The sequence below is a fragment of the Clytia hemisphaerica genome, unplaced genomic scaffold, assembly GCF_902728285.1.
Source record: "Clytia hemisphaerica strain Z4C2 unplaced genomic scaffold, Clytia hemisphaerica genome assembly, whole genome shotgun sequence".
Lineage (NCBI taxonomy): Eukaryota > Metazoa > Cnidaria > Hydrozoa > Leptothecata > Clytiidae > Clytia > Clytia hemisphaerica.
The window spans coordinates 461,944-485,136 of NW_027104213.1; the positions used below are offsets into that span (position 1 = coordinate 461,944).

The following is a 23,193-nucleotide window of genomic DNA, read 5'->3' on the forward strand; positions in this document are numbered from 1 at the left end:
TCCAGTTCTTACTGGGGCTCGAACCAAAATCTCCAAAATGTCATGTTGGCATCTTCTACAGATACGAGAGTACAAAATCCTACGTTTAGTTTTTTCGATCAACAGCAACAAGTTTTGACCCACGCACGTCAGCTTTTTATTTTCATGGATGTACTGTCAATTTTTATAACCAGTCACAAACACCATCCACAAATGCTTCTTCTCCACAACCACGTCCGAAAAGATACATTATTTACCACAGGAAAAAATCTTCAAATCCCAAAGTTGTGAAAATTAAGTAACAGATCCGGAATTTTTGTTCGCAAAATTAAATTTGAAAACTGGCCTTGTGAAAGTAAAAAGGATTGGGATTTCCTTTTTCACAATCTGTAAATGATTTCACAAAGTTACTGGTTATATTGTGAAATGGAATTTCGTCATTGTGAAAATTAAAATCACAAACTTTTAAATTTGGCTTTAAAAAATGGGCTAATCCAAGTTTGGGAAAAGAATTCCCAATGTTGGGAAACGAATAAACAACAAACTGTCAGTATTTATTTCTAAAAGAAAAACGCATTGTAAAAACCTGATTTCACAAACTAAATATCTAACTTAGTAAAACTTGGGAAAATAAAAAATCGCATAAGAAATACTCGTTTTTCTAGTTTATATAAACACATTGTGAAAACCTGATTTCACAAACTAAATATCCAAGTCTCAGAAAAGCTTGGGAAAATAAAAAACCGTATAAGAAATGCTCATTTTCCCAGTTTATAAAAAACATATTGTTAAAAGCTGATTTCACAAACTAAATATCTAAGTCTCGGCAAAACTTGGGAAAATAAAAACCGTATAAGAAATACTTGTTTTCCTAGTTTATAAAAACACATTGCGAAAACCTGATTTCACAAATAAAACGAAAAACTAGGCCTTAAAAGTTTTATTTTAGCAGCATTAAAGAGGAGATTTTTATTTCGATAAACGCCTTGACAGGTTATTCAATTGCGACATCAAACGCGCAACAATTGACGAAAATTGTCAGACTTTGAAAAATAATTTTCGATTGTGTAAAATCGTAAAATACAGTATATATAGTGAAATATATAGCTGTATTGGAAACGGGTTGTTTTGAAACCGTTGCATCATGTCAACAGATCTGAGAGAACAACAGATCTATTGTACAACATCAGGATCTGGCGGGAGGTATTCCGTCGGGAACCGCGAAGGCAGCCATCAACGAACAGAGAGCACAGCTGGATTTCAACCTGCTCCATCAAGCCTGACCGTAACTTAACCAACCGAGGGCAAGTGAAGTTGAAAACTTGCTTAATGACTTGCTGTGAAGGAAAAGCACGGCCAACCCCGACCTCACACGCGTCTTGTTTTTCGTCACGTTCAGGCGGCGTTTAGTCTGTTTTTAGAGTAAACATATGCCTGACTAACCAGAATCCTAATTTCATTAAACTCGGTTTGGATGCTGACATGAATGAATTCATTGTATTGGTGTATAAATGTTAAAATTTCAAATCAATCGAATTCGGACTCGAAATTAATAGACCTGTCATGGTAAAACCTAACACATCATTTATTAATGCAATTGCACGAACATGTCCAAAACGAAACCTGAAAGCAGTGGAAAAGGCGCACTAATGTCAAGCGATCTTTTACAAATGATCGCACAATAATAAATATAGAAAGCTATATACAAAATATTAATACCTTATTCGAAGAAATTTTGGCTGGAAAAAAATTTGACGGATTTGCCTTAAATCCGCGAAACTAAGTTCCCGCCAAATTTAATTTTATTCGCCATCCGCCGAATTAAATTCTCGCCAAAATTTCTTCGAATAAGGTACTTTACAAAATCTACTCTATAACAGGAGGCACAGCATCGAAATTAAAAGAAAAACTTGGTCGGTCAAAATCGACCAAAAGTAAATCGTTATTTCCGTTGTAAACAATCACTTTCCGTCGAACCACACTTATCTGAACAACTTTACTATTTGCAGTCGGTTGTAAAACCTTGAAACCCTTGATCGTCATGCCAGTGAAATTGTACGTTTGTAACCGAACGAATTTGGCTACCCTTGTAAACATAAATTCGTCTATCTTACCAACCACTCCATCAGCGAGACAAACGAATGTTCCGATCTTTAAAACCGATTGTTGGTTGAATAAGTAACATGATCGGAATGATTGGTACACGTCCTCGTCATCTGTTCCGAGTAGCCTCAATGTCTCCTTAAGATTTTCATCTACACCATGAACGTTATCTAACGTGAGGGTGAGCGCTCCAATGTAAAAAACAGGGTGCTGAGCATCACTGTGGTCAATTGCTCCTTGGAGACTTGAAACGAGCTGAAATAGAATCAGTTTGATCAATCTTAAATATTTTTCAAACAAACGTTGAATCCAATGAAGTATAAGCCAAAATTCGCAAAATTAAATCCTCGCCAAAATTTCCAAATTCGGCAATTCGCCAAACAAATCCCCACCAAATTTAACAAAAATAGAATTATGTGAAAAATCACAGCTTTTTAGTATATTTTTGAGTAATTTTCACCCATTTCAGTGTGACAAAATTACCAATTCGCCAAATTAAATCCTCGCTAAATTTTACGAAATTGATCTATCGCCAAATTAAATCCCAGCCAAAAATCGTGTTTTGGCCAATCGCCAAATTAAATCCCCGCCAAAATTTATCCACTTAAGGTAGAATCGAATCTTTTCTCAGGCAAGAAAAAGTGAAGCTTTATAATATACGCGGTGCGGTGTTTTGACGAGACGGATAGGATTCAGTGATTTCTTTGTTTTTGAGTGGTATATTTTTTGAAAGTTAGGGAAAAATTTAGTTTCTATTTGTTATTTGTAGAAAAACCAGGTGGGTCGCTCAAGGCCGCGCAACTTTGGTGGGATGGGAAGGCTTCAAATCCCACCATAGAGATTCGATTCTAGCCCTTCGGGCTTGTACTTCATTGGTTGAATCTGCTAAATAAAGCAAGTAATTGTACCACCAGTGAGGACTTAAAAATATATCTTTGAAAAATGGGGTCATTTTATGATGACGTCAGCAAGTTTTGGAAAATAATTACCCCATCGGTAAATCGTGAACAACATATAGAGAAGCTAACAACAACACCGGCTACTTACAATTCTGCGACAATGATGTAATTTGTTGATTAATTGGCTGAAAAAACTCTTTGTAGTTTAAAAAGAAACAGGGGATAGTTTTTGGCCCAGGAGGGGGGTCAATGTAGTACAAGACACTATGCGTGGTATGAGCCATGTGAATTCTATGAAATCACTTAGTACTCAGGTGTACTAACAGCAAAACTATTGCAAAGTTTTAGTAAAAACTGCGTGAAAATGAAATTTTTCAAGAAAACATCGTATTTTACACGATAGAAATTTGATGTTCTAAAATAATAAAAATGTCGTAATTTCCTACTGAAAGATAGAAAATTGAAAACAGTTAATATATATGATTTTGTTTTATTAGATTTCATTGCTTTTATGGTGGACATTTTTCAAGAGTGGTGTATGTAAATTTGACCAAAAATTCAGTTATTACCAACTGTACTAAGTGTACAAAGGGTGGTGGTGTTACTAACTTCTTGCAGAAAAGCAGTTAGTAGGCATAGTGTCTTGTGCTAACTGCTTGACCTCTCTGTTTGGCCATCACTTTTATTCTCGCTCATTAACTCTGGCTACTGAAACTGTACTCTTTGTTTCTTTGATTGATGTAACATAAAGACAACAACTAGCTTACCCCATTGACATGATCAATTTGATAAGTCGTTTTCTTGTTTTTTTGTAAAATGGCCAAGACTTCACGTTTTACTTCTTGTTTTGCAATAGTTGCTTCGATGTTTTTGTTGTTAGTGGGGATTTCTTTGTATCTGAGTAAAAAAGCATATTATAATATCATGATTAAAATACAATAAACATGGGTTTCCACAATTGTTTGCCAAATACATCTTTTTTTTTAATAAGTGTCTGTCCCTATGCCAGGCTCGCATTATGCTTAGTATTCTATTGTTCTCAAACAATAGAGCCATTGTTTAGGTACCAAAAACTGAGCCTGCATATGCTTATAAACGTTATGCTTATAAAAGAAAAAACATGTAGTCCATGAGCTGGGGGACAAAATGAATTCAACAAGCTCAGGCAAGAGTGCTCAAACTACAAAAGCAGTGAGCGAATGAATGTTAACTTTATCAGATTTGGCGGGTTAATCCAAAATCTGCACCAAATTAAATTTCCTCCAATGGGACAAAACTGGCTAATAATTGGTAAAACTAATACCAATTCAACTTTTCATGATAAATTATCACAATTTCAAAACTTTCTAAAGACAGAGTCCCCTGTAAAAAATGTGTATCTTTATCAAGTAAGGGGAAATTTCACAATGATAGATGTTACCATTCCTATAAAATAACTATATTTACCGCTTCACCACTCTTTCTGGAGCAAAGCACCAAGTGTTATCACAATGACCAAATCTCTTTATATCATCTGTCATGTGGATAGAGTTGTGTGCTGTGATGACACATTCTTCTTTTCCAACGTTCTCCTCTAAAAGTATTAGTCTTCTCCAGCAAATTGCTGTCAAGTCTTCCAATTCTTTTTCTTTCAATCCTGATCTATGGTGGAATAGAAGTTCAACTATCCTTGCCGTCAACCATATGAGATGGTATTCTTCATCATCAACAAAGGAATTATCAGCGAAAACAACTTCAGCCACAGGGAACGCAAAAATCTTCCATTCTTCGGCAGTCCATGATTTGAATTTGTGTACATTGCGTGGGCAATGACCATCCAACATTTCTGAAGTAATATTACAATGTACATATAGGGACATGTTTTTTAATTCTTACCAAAATGGACATTTTGGGAAAAAACCTTATATGGCTTTTGTATCCAGTTGTATTTTACAATCTTATAATAGTTGTTATCTTAGATAGTCAAGGAACAACATACTGAAATATCTAGTTCCAATTCTAATTCTACTTAAAGTTATCCTATTTCAAAGTACGGCCAAAAAATGAGCTAAAACTTAGCATTTTAGCATGAGCAAAAAATTAGCATTGAACTTCAACTCTACATAACTCTATCAGTTCTAATGCTATGCAGCTGAAATTTTGCAGGGACATCCATACACCTTTTATAAATAATTTCCCGTATGGATTAGCATCTAAAATGGTTGTAGGGCCTAATTGTGAGCAGATAATTAGCACTGGTTGTTGCTTTTTGAAAACCTCTCACTGTGCTAAAAATAACTGAAGTATGGCTTTTAATTTTGATCAATTATGTTTATTCAACCCTTAATTATTGATAAAAAGCTAAATTTATGATTATAGAGTCATTACAAGGCCTAATTTCGAGCCAGAGTTTAGCTTAAGTCGATTTTCGAATTCTGGAAACTATGATATCTTATTTTAGTCATTAAATTTGGAAACATTTATAATTTCTTACATTTTGTTAAGTGAAATTCTATTCTATAATGTTTACAGAAACTAACTTCTAATAAATTTAGAATAAAACTACTGTGTTATGGACCCAAAATGAGCAATTATTTAGCATTTCTTCCACAAAGCTAATTTTTTGCTCTTTTTTAATCATATGAGGTTTTCATTCTTGGTCTTATCTTCATAGTCTATTAGCATGTGTGTAGAAAACTCAAATATACCACTCTTGAAGTTCCAAGGTCCTTAATTAGAGCAAATTATTAGCTTTTCTTTCAAATAGGGTTGCTAATTACTAGCTCAAAACAGGGCCATAGAACGGAAAAATCTGGGCCCTTTAACAATTTGCATTCAAAATAACTATCCAATTACCAATTTTTTCAGTCAGATTAAGAAAGTTCATGCTCATATGCACAAAATTAGCAATTTAGAATATAGTGTCAAATGCTAAAAAATAGCTCATATCGGGTCACTACAACGGTTTAGAATTTCGAAAAATGTATTTTTGAGGTCCTGTGATCATAACAAATCACTTTTTTAATATTAAGAACCCCTAAATTGCTTTTTTCAAAATTTTGAATTTTTAAAAATGTCATTTTGGTAAGAATTAAAAAACATGTCCATAGAGAGGTCAAAATACCCCTTTAAATAGGAAGACCCCCTTAATAAACTCTCACTACATAGTGTGCAGAGGAGTCCAGCCCCCAGCATTTTTAAGGGCGACGCTAAGGAAAATAGCCCCCACCTTCACATAACATCATAGAAATTTTGCATGATAATCTCAATAAATTTATTGCCCCACAGGCAAAAATACTTTATAACTGGTGTGAAAACCTTCTCCAAAGCATAGATTTTTAACATAATTTAAATATTTGTAACCTATCAGCTGCCCCAAGTTCTATTACTCATCACTCAGCCCCTAGCAAGCTAGCCACCAGTTTTTTTTTTTAATACAGCCCCAAACAAGCAAAAATGGCTTAGCCCCTCCCTAAGCTCAGCCGGGTGCATTCTATGCACTACCAGTGTTTATAACAAACAAATTCAACAAAATTTTAACAAACAATGTTTATTTTTGCGGTCAATGGTACCTTATTAGTGAAAAATCAAACTTAAAACGGAAAAAATTAAATTTAGCAGGATTTTAATTTGCAAATTGCGAATAAAATTATATTTGACGGGAACTTAATTTGGCGGATTTAAGACAAATCCGCAAAATTTTCTTCCCGCCAAAATTTGTTTGAATAGGGTATTTAAAAACGCATGCTATTTGCAGCTTTTTTATTTAACTAACATCCGCACAAACAAAGATTTTACAGCCACTTGAAACCTCCTAAATAGCAAGACCCCCTTAAACGCTAACCCCTAAAAATCAGCACAAAAAAGAGGGGTCAGAATCTATAAAGTCGGAGATTATCAAGTGTGTAACATAATTTCTTAAAAGAGAAAAAATCTGTAAATAGAAAGCTAAAAATTTTTCTGATAGTGTCATTCTCGAAATTTACACGGGATAAGTTTGGAAAAAAGCGCCACACACACAGATTCTTTTGAATTTGCATTAGTTACAGCACATGTGAAGTAACTTTGTTTAAAATTGTGCTTTCACACATTGACCCCTATCATAGGAAAAGAGTTTGAAGAACCGAGTTTACTAACCAGATGTAAATGGAAATTCAGCCAGTTTATCCTGAAGCCCATCAATGTCAAATTCTTCACAATTAAAATATCGCCTAAACAGCTTCTTGCATAGGTTCAACGCAACCAGATGCATCACATCACGGACCATATCCTTTGTTGTGTCAAAACCATAAAGATCATTCAATTTTGTAAGAAGACTAAGGCCTGTGTAACCAGTTTCTCGTGCACGACGTTGTTTAGCAAAAGCTGAGCGTTGAAATTCAACTTCTCTCATGACATCAATCTCCTGTTCAAAATTTCTATCGTCCCATCGGTTTGCAAAGTGATGACGGTTGTTGAAATAATACTTATTTTTACTACCATTGACAGATTCACCTGAAATAAAGAATTTCATAGGTTGATTAAACATGAATTGTAAAAAAGGTTTAAGGAGATTCAAGTATCCTAGATTTCAAGTGCAAAGTTCTAAATTAAAAATACATTATATCCTTGTTCAAAATAGTCAAATTTAAATTGTCTAAAATGATGATTTTGATGCTGGTTATACTTTCAAATTCATGGCAACTTGAATGAACAAACTGAGATATTCACAAAATAAAATGAGCTGAAAGCTTTCAAACCTTTACACTTATCTACACGGCAACCATATGTCCCCCTGCAAGAAAACTTGCCAATTTGACACTGCGCTGGATAGTCACCTGTCCAACAAATTAACAAACATCTGATTGTGCAATTTCCAGCCTTCAGGTTACCAACATCTGGATATTTAACTTCCAGTCCTAAATGTGAGATTTATAAGAAAATTTAGGTGAGTGAAGTAGGTGAGTGAAGTAGGTGAGTATAATCAGTTGGTGACATGTGAGAACGAAAGTTTTTAAATATCTTTAGTGTCCAATTATACTTTGGGTAAGATAATATTTTCTCCTGAGCTGGGTGGTAAGGTATAATAAACTGCTAAATGAGTAATGTTGGTACTGGTTATTTTCATAATGATTTTACAGTTGAACTGTATCTCAATAACAAAACAGCAAAAGGTAGTATAGTATAATTTATAATATGCCTCAAAAGTAGACTTACCATCAATAAAAAGTTCTTCCAACTCTGTAATGAGTGGTTCCAAAAATGGATCTAAAGCATTTGGTTCTTTATTGGGCAAAGCATGCTCTGGCACAAAGGTTGTGGTGTAAATGTGGTCATTCTTTGAACGATGAAGCTTCTCCATTGTGGCAATTGATATCTCAATGGAACCTTAATAGTAAAGAAATTGGGAGTTATAATTTTAAGACTAGCTAATAGCCAAGCCATGGCGCTCTTGTTGATTGATGGTTTTACTGGGAATTATTACCTGAAATTGAGATCCTGAAATTGCCCTGTACACACATAACTCTTGAGGTTTGAGCAATTATTAGATCTTTTGAATAAAATCCTTTGTATGTGCCGTGCCATTTACCAAGCTTAGAGAAAATCGATGTCACAAATTTTGTGACAAATCTTCCAAGACTTATTTTAAATCTTTGGTGTCCTATTACAATAAAATTCCCGTGTATAAAAACATCAACAAGAGTTTTATGGGAAAATTACAGAAAATTATTCCCAATGTTACATTATATGATGATACAGAATTTTAGCATCATGTGATTAATATTACAATAATACACACAATAACAAATGAGTATCTTTTAGTATAAAATTATATTACATTACACACAAAAAGGGTTTACTCATGAATTCCTCTCCATGGATAGTTTTTATTGGCTCAAACTAGATTAACTATCTGTAGAACATGAAACTTGACTTGTCTAGTAGTCTCAGGTGCCCAATGCATGTGTCCCCACAATCATTATCCGACTGTTTATTTGAACCCCTATGCTTATTAGGCACCTAAAGTAAATGGACAAAAAAAATAACTAAAACCTACCAGAGCCTCTTCCAGATTTTGGACTCCACCCATCCCAATGGCCAATCAAAGCAATGTTTCGAGGATCTCCATGTACAAACTTTGGTTGTATTGTCTCTTCTTTGTAACAATGATAACAAGTTACATCAATTGTTTCACTTTGATTTCCATTAAGATTGATATAACTGTGGCAATTGGTACAAATGTGTGGAAGTGGCCATCTACAATCAGTGTCCCAGAACCACTGCAATTCTTTGAATCTGGAACCGTGCCAAATCTCATTTACTGGATAGCTAACTCCTGATTTTCCTAACCACACATCTCTATCTCTCCAATGAGCTAACATTTTTTCTGCCATGTCATCCGATAGAAACCAACGATTTATTTTATCCTTAATAGGAAGATAATATCTATCAACTGAGGGTGTCACATCACAATGTGGGCATTGCTCATCAATACCAACAACATAGTGGTGAAGGGGGTGATCGACGCTAAAGCAGACTTTATGGTGAACAGGATCAATGTAAACGCCCCTACTTTTAAGAAGAGAAGTAGCAGTGACATAAGATGGTGGCCAATTTTCCATATTGTGAGCATGACTCAAAAGTTCCCCAACATAAGCCAACAGCTCTTCTGTCATTTTTATTGAGGCATTCATACCAGATGCAATGACAAGGCTTCGCATGAGATTTGAGAGTATAAGGTTTTCCCTGAAAATAAAGAAGAAAAATTTTCACACAAAGTGTTTGATGAATTTAATTCTCAGTTTTGACTTTTCAATATATATATTTTAACCATAACCATAACCTATCACCCTTTGGTTATCCTAAGTGCCCATTGCCCTGTTTTCAGAGAGACCGATTTGAAATCTTGTGATATTTGTACCGTAAGTTGGTCTAAACACTCTGCTTTAGAGATAGGAATAATAGGAAAGCTTGAATCACTGATTGAAAAAGGATCATTCCTCTCTGACATCTAAGCAAAGAAAAACAGTTTCAACCTTTCTATCAATTTCAGCTGATAAAAAGGGTGTCGGAATTAGAGGAGGGGTGTCAACATTAGACCAAGTTGCGGTAGTTACTAGCAAAAAAATCTCGATAACAATTTAATTATATGCACGCTCCAAAGTCATAAAAATCCAAATGAATTCAATCATGCGTGTTTTTTTTTACGAACAACATGAAAACAGTTTGAGAAAAGGCTAGATTGTATGATGGAAGGTTAGTTGATTTTTTTACTGCTCACTAAATGACAAAGACATGAAGGATTAAATTTAAAACCTATACTGACGACATACGGTACCAAAATCGGCAAGCCTTTCCATATTCAGTCTGGGAAATCCTCTCAATTGCACGCTTATGTTGTATGTTCTGAGGCCGTAAGCGCGCAATCGCACGGATATCAAAATGGCAGAATTTTTAAGCGTGTAATTACACGCTTATCGAAATTGTTCTGAAACGGGCGGTAAGCGTTAAGCAAGATTGACGGGTGACGGCTTTTGCGGTAAGCGTGTAATTGCACGCTTTAAAATTTCCTATATTTTTCACATGTAATTCCTTCCGAAAGCTCTGTTGAATTTCAAAAGCCTAGGGCAGTTTTACTCAAAATTTATCGTAGAAGAAGATTCCGTAAAAATGGATTGCCCGTTAAACCATGCCTTAGAATTCTGAACCCCTTGAAATCCCTAAGCAATTTCAACCGGGGCGGGAGCGGGCGTAAATTATAACCATGCAATTACGCGCTCACGCCCTCGGAACATAAGCGTGCAATTGAGAGGATTTCCCAGACTGATATTCCTGTGGTATATCCGGACTCTTAAACACTCTTAACTGGAAGAGCTGTATGCAAAATGTGGGTGTGAAATTTAAATTACCTGTCATTATTAGATTGATCCAATTCATTTAGAGGAACAGAGAAGTCACCATCATCTCCATCATCATGAGAAGGTTCTGCTGCTGCTACATGGTTATTGTGACGGTACATTGAAACATCGATACTAGTATCTATATTGCTATTCATAATCATGCTGCCTTGACAGTTGTTCGAGTCATCTTGCAATATGCCTGTCAATGTGCTTGGTGAAACCTCCTGCTGCTGAAGTGACAGTGTATTTGAGTAGAGTGATTGTGTGTGATTGAGTGTTTGTTGTTGTTGAGCTTCTTGAGCTGTCGTGTTCGGTGTGTAAATGTTTTGGTTGAGAGCTGAGTTTTCGTCTGAATTATTGCTGTCATTAGCATTAGACTCATCCTGAACAGAATCATTATTGCCAATTACTTGATTTGATCCTTCTTCTATTTTGGCAAGCATTAAATATTGTTTGCAATGTGCAATTTCTGTGTTTCGATGAACAGCTTTTCCTTTGCAAGACGGACAAGGACAGTGTGTGTGTGGTTGAATAGTTGATTTCTCACACCGACAGTTTGCAACTGACAGTCTAGCCCATTTTGGTTGTGGTTCTTGCTCACCTTCCATCTTGTAATCTTTAATTCAGCACCATTCAGCCATTTCTATCTGTTCTTATCTTATTTTTTCCTTCTTGGTTGGCTTGTTGTGGAATTTAGAAAAATTGCGCTAAAAATTTTTTGAAAATATTTTTAACGTGTATTTTACAGACCGAATGTTTCAAAATTTAGAGAATAAATATGAACTAGTATTCCATACAAAACGAAAAGTATGATAATTTTAACTTATTTTTTAATGAAATTTTAAGGTTAGATATCAATTTTGAAACTTATTTTATTTTAAAAAATAAAACTTTTCTAAATTTATCAGTCTTTATTTATAGTCTTTATGTTATGCAAAATTTCGTGGTCACACGGACAAACTCATCAACTACTTTCAACACTAGGGAAAATAATTTTGTCTCTAGGCCACGGTTTGAAATCTCCAAACAGCGGCATCAAAGCACCAAGGGTTACGGAAAAATTTATGCACGTGTACTGTACGAACAGTTTATGTTAGATACTGTTAGATCTATGAGGAGTAAAAAAGTGATTTTCAGTGATTTTCAAACGTATAAAATCTGGTGAAATGGAGCCAGGAGTAGAAGACTTTACATCAGATGAATTAGTAATGTATCTACGTTCACTCTTTCCTCTGGAGATGGCGAACAAGATTATTGGTGAGTAAATCATATCTGAATTGAAACTTTAGTAAACTTTATTATAGATATCTATTTATTATCATATTGAAACATATTTGTAGACAGGCTACGTATGTGGGACTCATTTTTCAAACAATTTTGGCAAAATTTGCGAAAAAGTGACCCTGTATGGCCACCTGAGGGACTTATTTTTCTATTTTGGTGTTTAGCGACCCTGTGTAGGGCTGATGGTGGAGGTGAAAAAAAGTACCTTGACCATAGGAATATCCCTGCACAAAGTTTCAGAAAGGTGCAAGTTCAAGATTTTGAGTCAAGGGTCCATGAAAAAAAAATTACCAAAGCAACTGTTTTATTTATATATATGAATTGGGCCATTTCAAAATTTTGATAGCATATTTTTCTATTTCAGCTTACGACTTGAGTGGTAAACACCTTCAAGTTCTTGTGGGATCTGCCAATCAATTCGCCATTTTGAAAGAAATGAAGTTGAGCATCAAAGAAATACTTGAATTTCAAGTCAAACTCCCTCCTGCACTGACCAACTCAGAAACAAAAGAGTCGACTCCATCCAAGGCAACAGAACTTGATGTTTTTTTGAAGAATATGAGGTTAGTTTGTTGTTTACCTCATTAGATAGTTCTTACTATCAGGGTGCCTAATAAATTGAGAGTCAAAATAAACTAAAGAGGTGAAAAAATTTTCAAATACAAGGGAGATATAATTACCAGGTCGTTTAAAATTGTATTTCTGAAAACCCCTAATAAGGAAAATATAATTAATTTATTATATAATTATTATAATTCTAGGCTAAAATCATGCAATTTAAAGCAAACCTAGCAAACCCTTTGACAGCTGAAAATATTTTTCAAAATTTAAACTTGCAGTTCTAACATGTGTGATAGTTTAAAAAAAATGAAAAATTAACTAATGCTGAGTTAAAAACCTATAAAAGGTTTTAATCAATTTTTTCTAACGAGGAACCAGCCCGAAAGCTTTCAAACTTTATTTTAACATTTGTTTAAATGTTTGAATGATAATCACCATATCTTTGTTGGTATTTCAGGCAAAAACAATTAAGAAGCGAAGTTGATTCAAGATGGGGCAGATCGATTCCCGCAAATTTTCCCAACCTGATGCAAAAAAGGACTTAAATGACTTCATGGTATATTGAAAAATGACTGTCCGCATCCAATTATTAGAAAGACCCAAACAGATGTGCTTAAAAGGGCACTTTTGGGCATTGTCCACGAACGTAGAAGATATGGCAAGGTATGATTTTTGATTGTTTGTCCTTGAAACAACTGAATATATACAGTATCATAAAACATTGTGCCAATTTTAAGGCATTAGTTTTAGAGCTTATTTGTACTCTCGATAAATTTTTTCAGACCAGGTCGGGTAAGAATCTGATAAAATTTAAGGGGGAGTAGTAAGAGTTGTTTTTATAGTAAAGGGTGATTTTGAGTTTGAGGAGGGGGTGGTGGCTAAAATTCATGAACTCAAATGCTGTTCAACACTTTTTGTTTTATTTTTTTATTATTTGCTCTAAAAAGTAAGTTGGAGCAGTCTATGATCAAGCGTTTTAAAAAAAGCATAGTAGTTCCATTAGTAAAGCACAAATTAGTAATCCTGCTTTTGAGTTTAAATATTTAAACAACTCTTTCTATTATTTCAGAAACCAGATGAAGAAGATTCAGATACAAGAAGACAGCTTAATTTTGATAAGGTACTAATAGAACTAATCTTTTTATATTGTTGTAGTTTTTATTTGTGTTTTCAAAAAAATACCAGCAGTCCTTTTATCTATGTTTCAAAAGGCAATTTTCAAAATGTGTTTAATTTTTCAGAATAAAAACACAATAAAACATGTAAATCTAACATCAGCACCATTGGTCACCATGGAGGCTGGGGGTCAAAAGAATAATATAAAAAATCTTTTCAGTCATAGAAAATTCTAATGAAGAGAGAAGTCAACTCTAGCCAAATGACCCAAAGTTGAGACAGGAAATTTTCATAAAGATTTCTGGGAGACAAAATGACTTTGAATTTGAACACTGAGCAACACTGAAAAGGTGTATTTGCTTGCAAAATAGTTAAAAAAATTATAAGATTCAGAAGTAATTTCACAGTCACATTTGCTTGTCAACATTTAGAATCAGCCAGGAACATCGCAAGCTGCACATTCACAAGATCAAAATCCTTCAAAACAACTGGAAAGAAGGGAAAAGTAAAACATCCTTTTTATTTGCTACTCATTTGCTGATTTTTAAGACCTACTATAATGACATGATTTCTTTTCTCAGAATCTTGTCAATCACCTGGGAACTGAATACCTATTACTTAGTCTATTTATATGAATTAAAATATTCAGTTTTTTAGAATGAACACTATATGTGCATTATTACTCTTCACTATAATTTAATTCCTTTTTAATAGGGATGTCCAAGACCATCATCAAAGGCAATTGACTTGAGTGTTTCTTCCCCTAAAAGGACTAAGGTAATACTTAAATCAGATTAAGTTTCGCGAGAGAGAAAAATCGCGAAATTTTCTGGTTTTAATTTTGCGAGTCACAGATTTGAAAATTTTTTCGTAGATTTAATTTTGAGACTAAGTCTTAAAGCAGCTGAAAAGATTTTTAATATTGCGAAAAATGGCAAAAATTTGCAAAATTGTGAAATTTATTCTCGCAAAAGATAATCCGATTAAAGTAATAAATTATTTTGCCAGTCTTTTTGGCATTAAAAAGCCTATAGAATAAATTTATACTTTGGTAAAAATTTGTTAATTGTTTTGAATGATATTAAAATTAAACTGCATACTCTTCCCTAAGCCTAAGTTAAATCGATTTTTTATTCAATTTTTAGAATTATCACAAGCTAAAGCCACTGACACCAAAGAGAGCCCTTGGTCCGAAGAAATCACTTACCCCCAAGAAACTACAAAACCAAAGAAAATTCAGGTTAATAATTTTGCCACAGCCAGTATTATGCACATAGTAGGCACCCCCTTTAAAAAGGGAGGTTGACTTTTGGATCAAAACTTTTGAAAAAGGTTGGTAGAAAGAAAATAGGGGGTTAAATTTTAAGGAGGCTTGAGAAAATTCCATCTAATTTTGCTTCTCAAACACGTTTTTATCAACAAATTTGAGTAATCAGTTCTCAAAAGAAAGAAATCTTCATCAACAAAGATCTTCTCCTTGTCATTCTAAATGTTTGTTTAATTGGTACAGTCTTAGGCCAGCACAAAATCAGGGTAAACCGATAAAGAGGTGCATACACAGAGGCATAATAATAGGGGGTTAAGTCAATATTTTACCAAAATAAGGGGGTTGATAAAAGATTGGCGTTGGGAGATTTCCCTTTTCAAGAGGGGTTTTGAGCAAAAATAGGGGGTGGTGATTTTGAGAGGGGGCTCAGATCCCTGTGCCCACTATGTTATGTTAAAGTATCATTTTTGTGAATGGTGGTCAGACTCGGCGAATGATTGAGTGGTCAAAGCTGTATATTCATTAGAAAAACCATTCTGAATACCTTGTGCGAATAATTTTATGGAAACTATTTGACAAATTTGTTAGGTTTAAAATCTTCACTTTGGTTTAATAATCACATAAACCTTCATTCACAGAGACAAGATCAAGTCATAACATCTATCCCAGAGACAGAAGACATAAGGGAGAATCCTTTTTCACAAATGATACAGGTTTCATTTTGCATGTTTTATTATTTGATAAGGCAAGACTAATTTAATTTGTTGTTTTACGGGCCAAGCTAACATAAAAAGAGGGTCAGTCGATTGGCGAAGAAATTAAAATTAAAATTTCACCTATAAAATCTCCTAAAAAGGAAACAAAAACTACTTCATCTTGACAAAAATGTGGAATAGAAAATAAAAAGACCCAAAAAGCTCGAATTCATGGATGAAATGAAAAATTGATTATAAAATTCTCAAAACCTTGGAAAAACTACCAATTTTTTTTAAATCTGACAGTCTGTAAAGCAATGAAAAGAATAATGTACTTTAAAAATCAACTTTATTTTTATTTCAATTTTTGAAATTTCAGGGTTGGTCGGGCCCTTAAAACAACTAATCAAATTGGTTTTGCCTAATTACAACAATGTTCATCATTGGAACAATTTATCGACTGCGTGTGAATATTCTTCTAAAGAAATTATTTCCATTCCACAACTTTACAGGTCACTCATTGTAGCAATTGAATCAGGGATTTATTATTAGATTCATGATTATAAACTGCTCCAGGGGGGATTGAAATGATTGACATTTTTATCACTATAAAATCAATAAAATCGAATAAAAATTTATAATACCTTAATTGTTTCAATTTTTCTTCTTTCATAAGGAAATTACTACATTTTAAGAACCATTTTAGGTACTCAAATTTATATGACAGCCGAAAAATCAGCTGATTACTTTAAAGTGATTTCATAAAATTCACATGGCCCACCACCACTGCACTAACCAACATGTCTCATACTAACTGCTCCACACCCTGACTGTTCGTATTTCCATTATGTATCAACATGAAACTTTTTATTCACAGATTCAAGATGAAATAGTGATCCCAGAAACGGAGATGCTGGAAGACAAAAATAAAAGCCCATTTGAGGTATGTTTTTGTATATACAGTACCTGTTCCTTATCCCCTTCCCTATTCCTTATAGAAATCTGTTGATTCTCTTTTGCTTGAACTGTGAAATGAAATGGAGTTCATTTTTAGTTCACGAACATGAAGATGGGTACAATTTACAGGTATGCACTATAATTGTAGTGGCACAAATCTACCTATAATAGACAGACAATTCATGATCTTTTTGTTGTTTTTCTTATTCAGGACAACGAAGATACAAACAGAAAGAAAAATCAAGATAGTGATAATGGTGATGATGATGATAATCCTACTAAGTCTCTGTCCCATAGGGTAAATTTTTGAATGTTTTTGTCGAAATACTCTTATCAGTTGAGATTGAGTGTATATTACCCTTATTGGAAGAAATTTTGGGGGGAATTTAATTTGGCGGATGGCCAAAAAAAAATTTTTAAAGGGAAATTAATTTGACAGATGGCCGAAAAATTAATTTGGCGGATGACAGATTTTTAGCTCAAAAATCAAGATCAAAACATTGATATTGCATACTTTTAGTGGGTAAATTGTGAAAAAGCATGGTTTGGGCTGTGAATTTGAATTTTGTTTAGGTTTATCTGTTCAAACTGCCTCAGAAAAAGCGGAAAAATTGACCTTAGAGAGAATTTTTGCAAATAGGTACCCTTAAGAAAGAAAGATTTTTGACTTTCATAGTTTTGGTACTTTTATAGACCATAATTAAATACAGTTTTTGATAAAGGTTTGAATGATCTTTTCTTGATATTTAACAAATACATATACTTTAATCATTTCAGGATAGCAGTTATGTTCCATCTTCGCCAAACTATACCCCAGAAAAGGAACCTGCTCAAGAGGCAGCCAATGAAAATAACAATCAGGAAGTATTGACAGCATCACAAGACCAAGTTTTCAACACTCAGGCAGTCAACACATTTCCTAAAAGGGCAGCTCAATTCTTAGCCGAAGATCTTAGTGAGGATCGTAAGTGACTTTCTGAATTTATACAAAAAAAAATTCCCGTAAGCAAAGCTTAGCTGGGCTGCTCTGCCACCCAAATCTCCCGAGTGAGTATAGTTGTACAGAAATTCCTATTTCTTCACATATATATGACAGACTCGATAAAGAAGTCGAAATATTTAGAAATTCACCATCTCTCTCTTTTTTGTATTTTGAATGTCAAGATAAAAAAGAGCTTATAAATTCGGTTCTGTTTTTATTTGTTATTAACTTTTCTTGCAAAAATGGATTTTGTTTACCATTTTTCATTTCCCTTTTTTACAGACGTTACACGTCTTTTTTTTTAAGAAACACACTTTTAAGAAACATGAGGCTCAGAATGCCTAAAAACTAAGAAACATCTAAGAAACTTGCTGAGGCTGAGAATGAGAAAATAACATTTTTAATTCGGTTTTTTATAAGAACCTTCCAATCAAGGCTAATTATGTCAAAAAGTTTAGAAACATGTAAGAAACATTTAAGGCTCAAAAGGCCGATTTCTTAAGAAACATTGAGGCTGCTTGGTAAAACTAGTTTCGTAAAAAAAAAAGACGTGTAGTACTGCAGTATGCAGCGCTGGCGAGTCCTAATAAGGACGAAATGCATATGCTGCTCTCTCACCCACATCTCCTGAGTGAATATAGTTGGACAGAAATTCTTATTTCTTCACATATATATATATTTTTTTTAATTTCTTCTAGAATTGATGCCCAAGGACTTTTTCAAGATAGCACATCTAATTTGTGGCGTTGTTTCAAATGCAGCCCTCCGTCGAAAGATGAAACAGTTCAAAATTGAAATAGCGTCAGGAAGTTCGACCCCAGATAGATACACCGAGTTTGGTCGAGAACTATTTCGGCGGCAGTTGGTCGTAGTGACTAGTACGTCCGTCAAAACAGATAAGGACATTTTTAAAACTTATACCGAACCGGATTCTGATTGAAGTTTGTGAACTTGTGAACTATTTGTACTGTTAAAAGCTCCCTTAATCCATTCGGATTTCAATCAAACTTGCCTTCCGTTAACTTGATGTATAAGTTTCATTAAACTGAGATATTTCTATCTTCTCGCACATGTTTCTTTTTCATCTTTACCATCTTTTAGCGTTGGTCATACATTTATTGACTAAATTTTGGTCTTGTGTTGTTTATTTATTTATTAAAAAAGCGAAAAGTCTTATGTTGATATTACTGTATATATTTACATTACTTAAGGGTTTTTATTTTAAAAAAGTGTTATTTTTAAACAAAGAATTTATTTGTATTTTTTGAAGAGTCTCGATTTATTAGAGCTTTACTTTGTACTTTTTTTTACTAGCTCAAGTTATTTGTACGTATTTTTTACATTTAGGCTGTAAATAATATTTTTATGTTAATAATTTATCAACAACAGAAAAGATAATTGAAATTATCTTATTAATAATACCGGTATTACCTGAATTCTGTTAATTAAGAAGCTAGTAAAATTTGAAATTCCGATTGTGTTTTGATTAATTTCTCATCCGCATCCGAGTTATCTGGATGTGGGAACGACATTTTCCGTATTGTTAATCTCAAATTTACGAGTTTGTGAGATTTGACATCCCAATCGTGTTTTACTTGATTCCGCATCCGAATTATGATTTTATCTGTATCTGAAAATGCCTTTTTCCGTATTGTTAATCTCAAATTTACGAGTTTGTGAGATTTGACATCCCAATCGTGTTTTACTTAATTCCGCATCCGAATTATGATTTTATCTGTATCTGAAAATGCCTTTTTCCGTATTGTTAATCTCAAATTTACGAGTTTGTGAAATTTGACTTCCCAATCATGTTTTGCTCGAATCCACATACGGTTTTATACCTTTGTGATATTGGAATTCACAACCTACGTACAAGCTGCACAATCCCAAGTTTGGGGCTGGTTTGGGAAATACATGATTTTCCGGATCCGGAAGTACGTATTTCCCAAACATTGGGATTTGAAGATTTTTTCCTGTGAGATATAGAATGGAAATAGAAAAGGAATTAAAATATAATCGGCTGTTCCGGCTTCAAAAATGAGGTTTATTGACATTTGCAGCATCCTTGATGGTGGGCACTGTCATCATTAATGTTTTTGAAGTTTTTATCACTGTCTATTTTTGATATCACTGTCACTATCCCCCATTTTTCAAAATTACGTTTTGCATGTTTGGAATTAATACTAATTAGGGGGTGGGTCCCCCTTTTTTTCAAAGTTTTGGATTTTCAAGTTGGTATTGATACCAAATTAGGGGCTGGGTGTGTCTACTGCTTTCAAATCTCAAAAAGTCAGGTTTTTGGGCCCTGGGTTGGTGTCCTGGACATTGACCCCCCCTGAAAAGCCCTCATTTCATTTGTAATGTTAACAAATTTCCCCCACCAACTTTTACCTTAAGGCGTGGTTACATTACATTAATTTATTTCTAAATTTCTGAAATTTTTTAATCAAGTCTTTATGATTAAAAAATTTACCCTCTTTTAAAGAAAATAAAGAGATATAAATTCTTGAAAAAGAAATTATTTCTTGCAATTCTTTACCTTTTGGTAAAAAGTCTAAAGTTTTTTTCTTCACTTCTCTCGAGATCAAAGCCACCGACATGATAGTTCTGTACATTTTTTTCGATGAATGGATTTTCTAGCGTTTGAAATTTTTAAAACGTAATATAAGATAGGGGTGAAAGATAGGATAAGTTCTAAATAAGATCTAAATTCTTCTTGGTAACGTAGACGAAGTTCAGCAAATATGTTGTTCTTGTAGGCACTTTTTTCGTTCCTCAACTTAAACCACTAGGCGTACCCAGCAAGACCTTTTAGCTCGACTTTTCTTTTTCGAATATTCCCTCTCAAATTTCCATTTCAAAAGAATTAGCACAATACGTGCTGCTGCCTTCCTCCTTCCACTCATGTCGTTTGTTGAGTGAAAATGAGTTGAGAAAAAACAATTGCAGATTTGATACAACGTACCAAAATTTCAAAAAGACTTACAAGAAAATAGTTAATTTCTTTAATGTACTTTTGATTAAAAAATTTCAAGATTTTTAAAGATATTAATGTAGTGTAACCACGGCTTTGAAAAGGGATAATCAGATGATTTTTTATATTTCTGGGATTTTACCACCCCCTCCCTTGGCAATGAATTGTGAATTTTTGAGATCTTAAAGCATACTTTACAATGCTAAACACACCTTTGATTTATTTACAGTGAAATTCTTATCTGTTTGGAGGAAAAGTACCTTATTGGAAGACCGCCAAATTTAAATTTTCTCAAATCAGACCTTTATTTTGAACCTTGAAACCCCTTCTCTGCCAAATTAAATTCCCGCCAGAATTTCTTCCGAAAATGTAGTAGGCACTAAGGGGTAGTGGTGCCAAAAAAATAAAAAATGTTAAAAACGGAGCTCACACTCTATGGGCTAGAACACCAGATGTACCCTGGCTCGCATGAGCATGATTAATGAAGTCAAAAATTCTTACTCAAATGTCTGACTGCTAGATGATTTATTTTTTCTATGTTTTACTTTTATGGACATTGATCTCCTGATCATAATCAGCTGAACTCTGGTCAACCTCTAAATAGAAGAGCTGATGCTGACCTAAATGGTATTCTAAATTCTACATTTTGCATTGATCATTACTGAACTCTGGTTCAAAAAACTTAGCAGGCCAAACATTCTGATACATGTTTAAATAAAAAAATCAAAAATGAAGATGAAAAACAAGAAAAGGTATTTCTAATATTTTCTCTTTTAGAATCAATTGAGTCAGATGTGATTGTTCCAAAACCTGTGACTATTCACAGAGCAACCATTCACAACGACATGATCAAAATATTTTCAGACAATAAAGTTTTTGACTACGAGCTGAGACCAGAAGTCATTGACTTTCGTGGAAATGTGGAACATGGGCTAGGTTAGTCTGAATCGCAGACCTCTACAAAACCCCAGGTAGTATAGGTCTGCTTAATGATCTACCAACCGCTTTCCGGTTCGCAAAGGAAATCTTGGCGAGCTAATAATTTGATTGACATTGATGCGTACGCAAAAACGATCATTTCGAACGTTTTCAATGGAATGTTTACGTTCGAAATTCGAATCCCAGACCAGAAAAACAAAACAGAAAAAAGATAAAAAACAATCTGATGCGCGCATTATGTACAGTCTGTAGATTTATTTTCGACTTTTGCTTTTATAAGATATCTGGTCTGTAAATTTATCAAAACTTTTCCATCAGCTCTTCGGTCGAAGCTCAAAAAATACAAATATGAACACAAAAGTGATAGAAAACAACCAGAAACACTCCAATCTCTTCAAAGAATTGAAGCTAAGTACCTGAAAGATACAAAGGCCACACAGTATTAAAATGTGAAATGCCAAAGCTGAAGAAAAGTTCTTTATTTGTTTTAACATTTAAAGGCCCTTGTTGAAGGAACAACAACACTCCCTTTTGTAGAATCATAAAGAACTAATGTGATTGTCAGAAATATTCAATATGACCCCCAAAATGTACTGTATATACATAACTAGAATACCTTGAAATAATCTGCAACATATCTGTAGAACTGACAAAACAATTATCTGGAGCCAAAAGTGATCAACGAATCCAGTGTGGTAAAAAATTATACACTCATACAAGTCCAAATTCAAGCATCAAAATGTAGTTTTATGAAGCAAAATTTTGTTGGTGCACACAGAAGATACACCAGGGCACTTAAATTCAATAAATCTAATTTCTCATCGTTTACAAAATCTCCACATTAAACAAGAAACAAAAGAAAGAAGGAAGAAAAACAAGCAAACTTTTTTCCGCCTACTTTTTTTTCGAAATCCAAATATATTTTCCAATCTATGATTTGGTGCCTCACAGAAAACTTAAACATTACGTAATGTAATATTTGTAGACACTCGCCAGCTAAACATGTCTTTAGCCGTATATCGGCTAAAGGCGGCAAATCTCTGGACAAAGGAAATATAGCTTATTAAGCATCCTCTATAAGGAGCACGAATCCGTTAGTGGATGCCAGCAGCCTAAGGCTAGGTAGTGGTGTCTTAAAAGATGTTTTAGCCAAATTTTACAAACAACTTGTACTGTCCTGATTTTATGGTTGTAATGAAAAGGTCCCTGTTCCTCGACACAACATGTCCAAAGAGGACTGGACTGCTGTTGCAAGGATAATTGTGTATGGCATAAAAAAGCATGGTTATTTTCCTCTCTTCTTCTCGTAATCTTTTCCTATTTAGACCTGTTTTGGGGAAGAATGAATTGCTGTTGGAGTCTTTTCTGGAATTTGTCTCTGTTGAAGATCGTGATACGTTTCAAAGTATGATTGCCGACTATAATGAAGAAAATGAAGATGACCTTATGGATGTCCTGAGCTTTTACAAATGTAAGGCAAAGCCAAGTGAAGAAAATATTAAAGAAATTGTCAATGAATTGGCACACCTTCTGCTTATACAACAACCTAAATATGTTTCCACTGCTATGGCTGATGTC

The 23,193-nt window shown here is 34.0% G+C and overlaps 2 protein-coding genes and 3 long non-coding RNA genes across 5 annotated transcripts; 4 read left to right on the forward strand and 1 right to left on the reverse strand.

The window, feature by feature from the left end:
* Window positions 1-915: 915 nt before the first annotated feature.
* Window positions 916-11,491, reverse strand: LOC136815667 (uncharacterized). The gene is made up of 8 exons (XM_067072114.1): window positions 10,850-11,491; window positions 8,998-9,686; window positions 8,157-8,327; window positions 7,700-7,858; window positions 7,098-7,454; window positions 4,428-4,806; window positions 3,749-3,878; window positions 916-2,337 (listed from the first exon to the last, which is right to left on the reverse strand). Exons 1-8 carry the CDS (start codon window positions 11,446-11,448, stop codon window positions 1,846-1,848), a joined length of 2,976 nt encoding a protein of 991 aa, XP_066928215.1. The 5' UTR covers window positions 11,449-11,491; the 3' UTR covers window positions 916-1,845.
* A 466-nt stretch (window positions 11,492-11,957) lies between these two features.
* LOC136815681 (uncharacterized) lies at window positions 11,958-13,230 on the forward strand. Its single transcript, XM_067072124.1, has 3 exons — window positions 11,958-12,097; window positions 12,489-12,687; window positions 13,143-13,230. Exons 1-3 carry the CDS (start codon window positions 12,007-12,009, stop codon window positions 13,228-13,230), a joined length of 378 nt encoding a protein of 125 aa, XP_066928225.1. The 5' UTR covers window positions 11,958-12,006.
* Window positions 13,231-13,251: 21 nt separating this feature from the next.
* Window positions 13,252-14,286, forward strand: LOC136815668 (uncharacterized). Its single transcript, XR_010847751.1, has 3 exons — window positions 13,252-13,348; window positions 13,755-13,805; window positions 14,233-14,286. It is a non-coding gene; the product is annotated as an uncharacterized lncRNA (long non-coding RNA).
* On the forward strand, window positions 14,282-15,012 carry LOC136815671 (uncharacterized). The gene is made up of 3 exons (XR_010847753.1): window positions 14,282-14,306; window positions 14,516-14,578; window positions 14,947-15,012. It is a non-coding gene; the product is annotated as an uncharacterized lncRNA (long non-coding RNA).
* Window positions 15,013-15,015: 3 nt separating this feature from the next.
* On the forward strand, window positions 15,016-16,999 carry LOC136815669 (uncharacterized). Its single transcript, XR_010847752.1, has 4 exons — window positions 15,016-15,041; window positions 15,707-15,781; window positions 16,641-16,706; window positions 16,932-16,999. It is a non-coding gene; the product is annotated as an uncharacterized lncRNA (long non-coding RNA).
* Window positions 17,000-23,193: the final 6,194 nt, after the last annotated feature.

Coding starts and splice junctions, on each gene's coding strand:
- LOC136815667 (XM_067072114.1), bottom strand. CDS start 11,448: ATGGAAGGTGAGCAAGAACCACAACCAAAATGGGCTAGACTGTCAGTT. Junction 7,455..7,699: donor CCGTGTAGATAAGTGTAAAG/GTTTGAAAGCTT, acceptor TCTTTATTTCAG/GTGAATCTGTCAATGGTAGT. Junction 2,338..3,748: donor AAATTGATCATGTCAATGGG/GTAAGCTAGTTG, acceptor ATTCTATTTCAG/CTCGTTTCAAGTCTCCAAGG.
- LOC136815681 (XM_067072124.1), top strand. CDS start 12,007: ATGGAGCCAGGAGTAGAAGACTTTACATCAGATGAATTAGTAATGTAT. Junction 12,098..12,488: donor GATGGCGAACAAGATTATTG/GTGAGTAAATCA, acceptor TTTCTATTTCAG/CTTACGACTTGAGTGGTAAA. Junction 12,688..13,142: donor GTTTTTTTGAAGAATATGAG/GTTAGTTTGTTG, acceptor TTGGTATTTCAG/GCAAAAACAATTAAGAAGCG.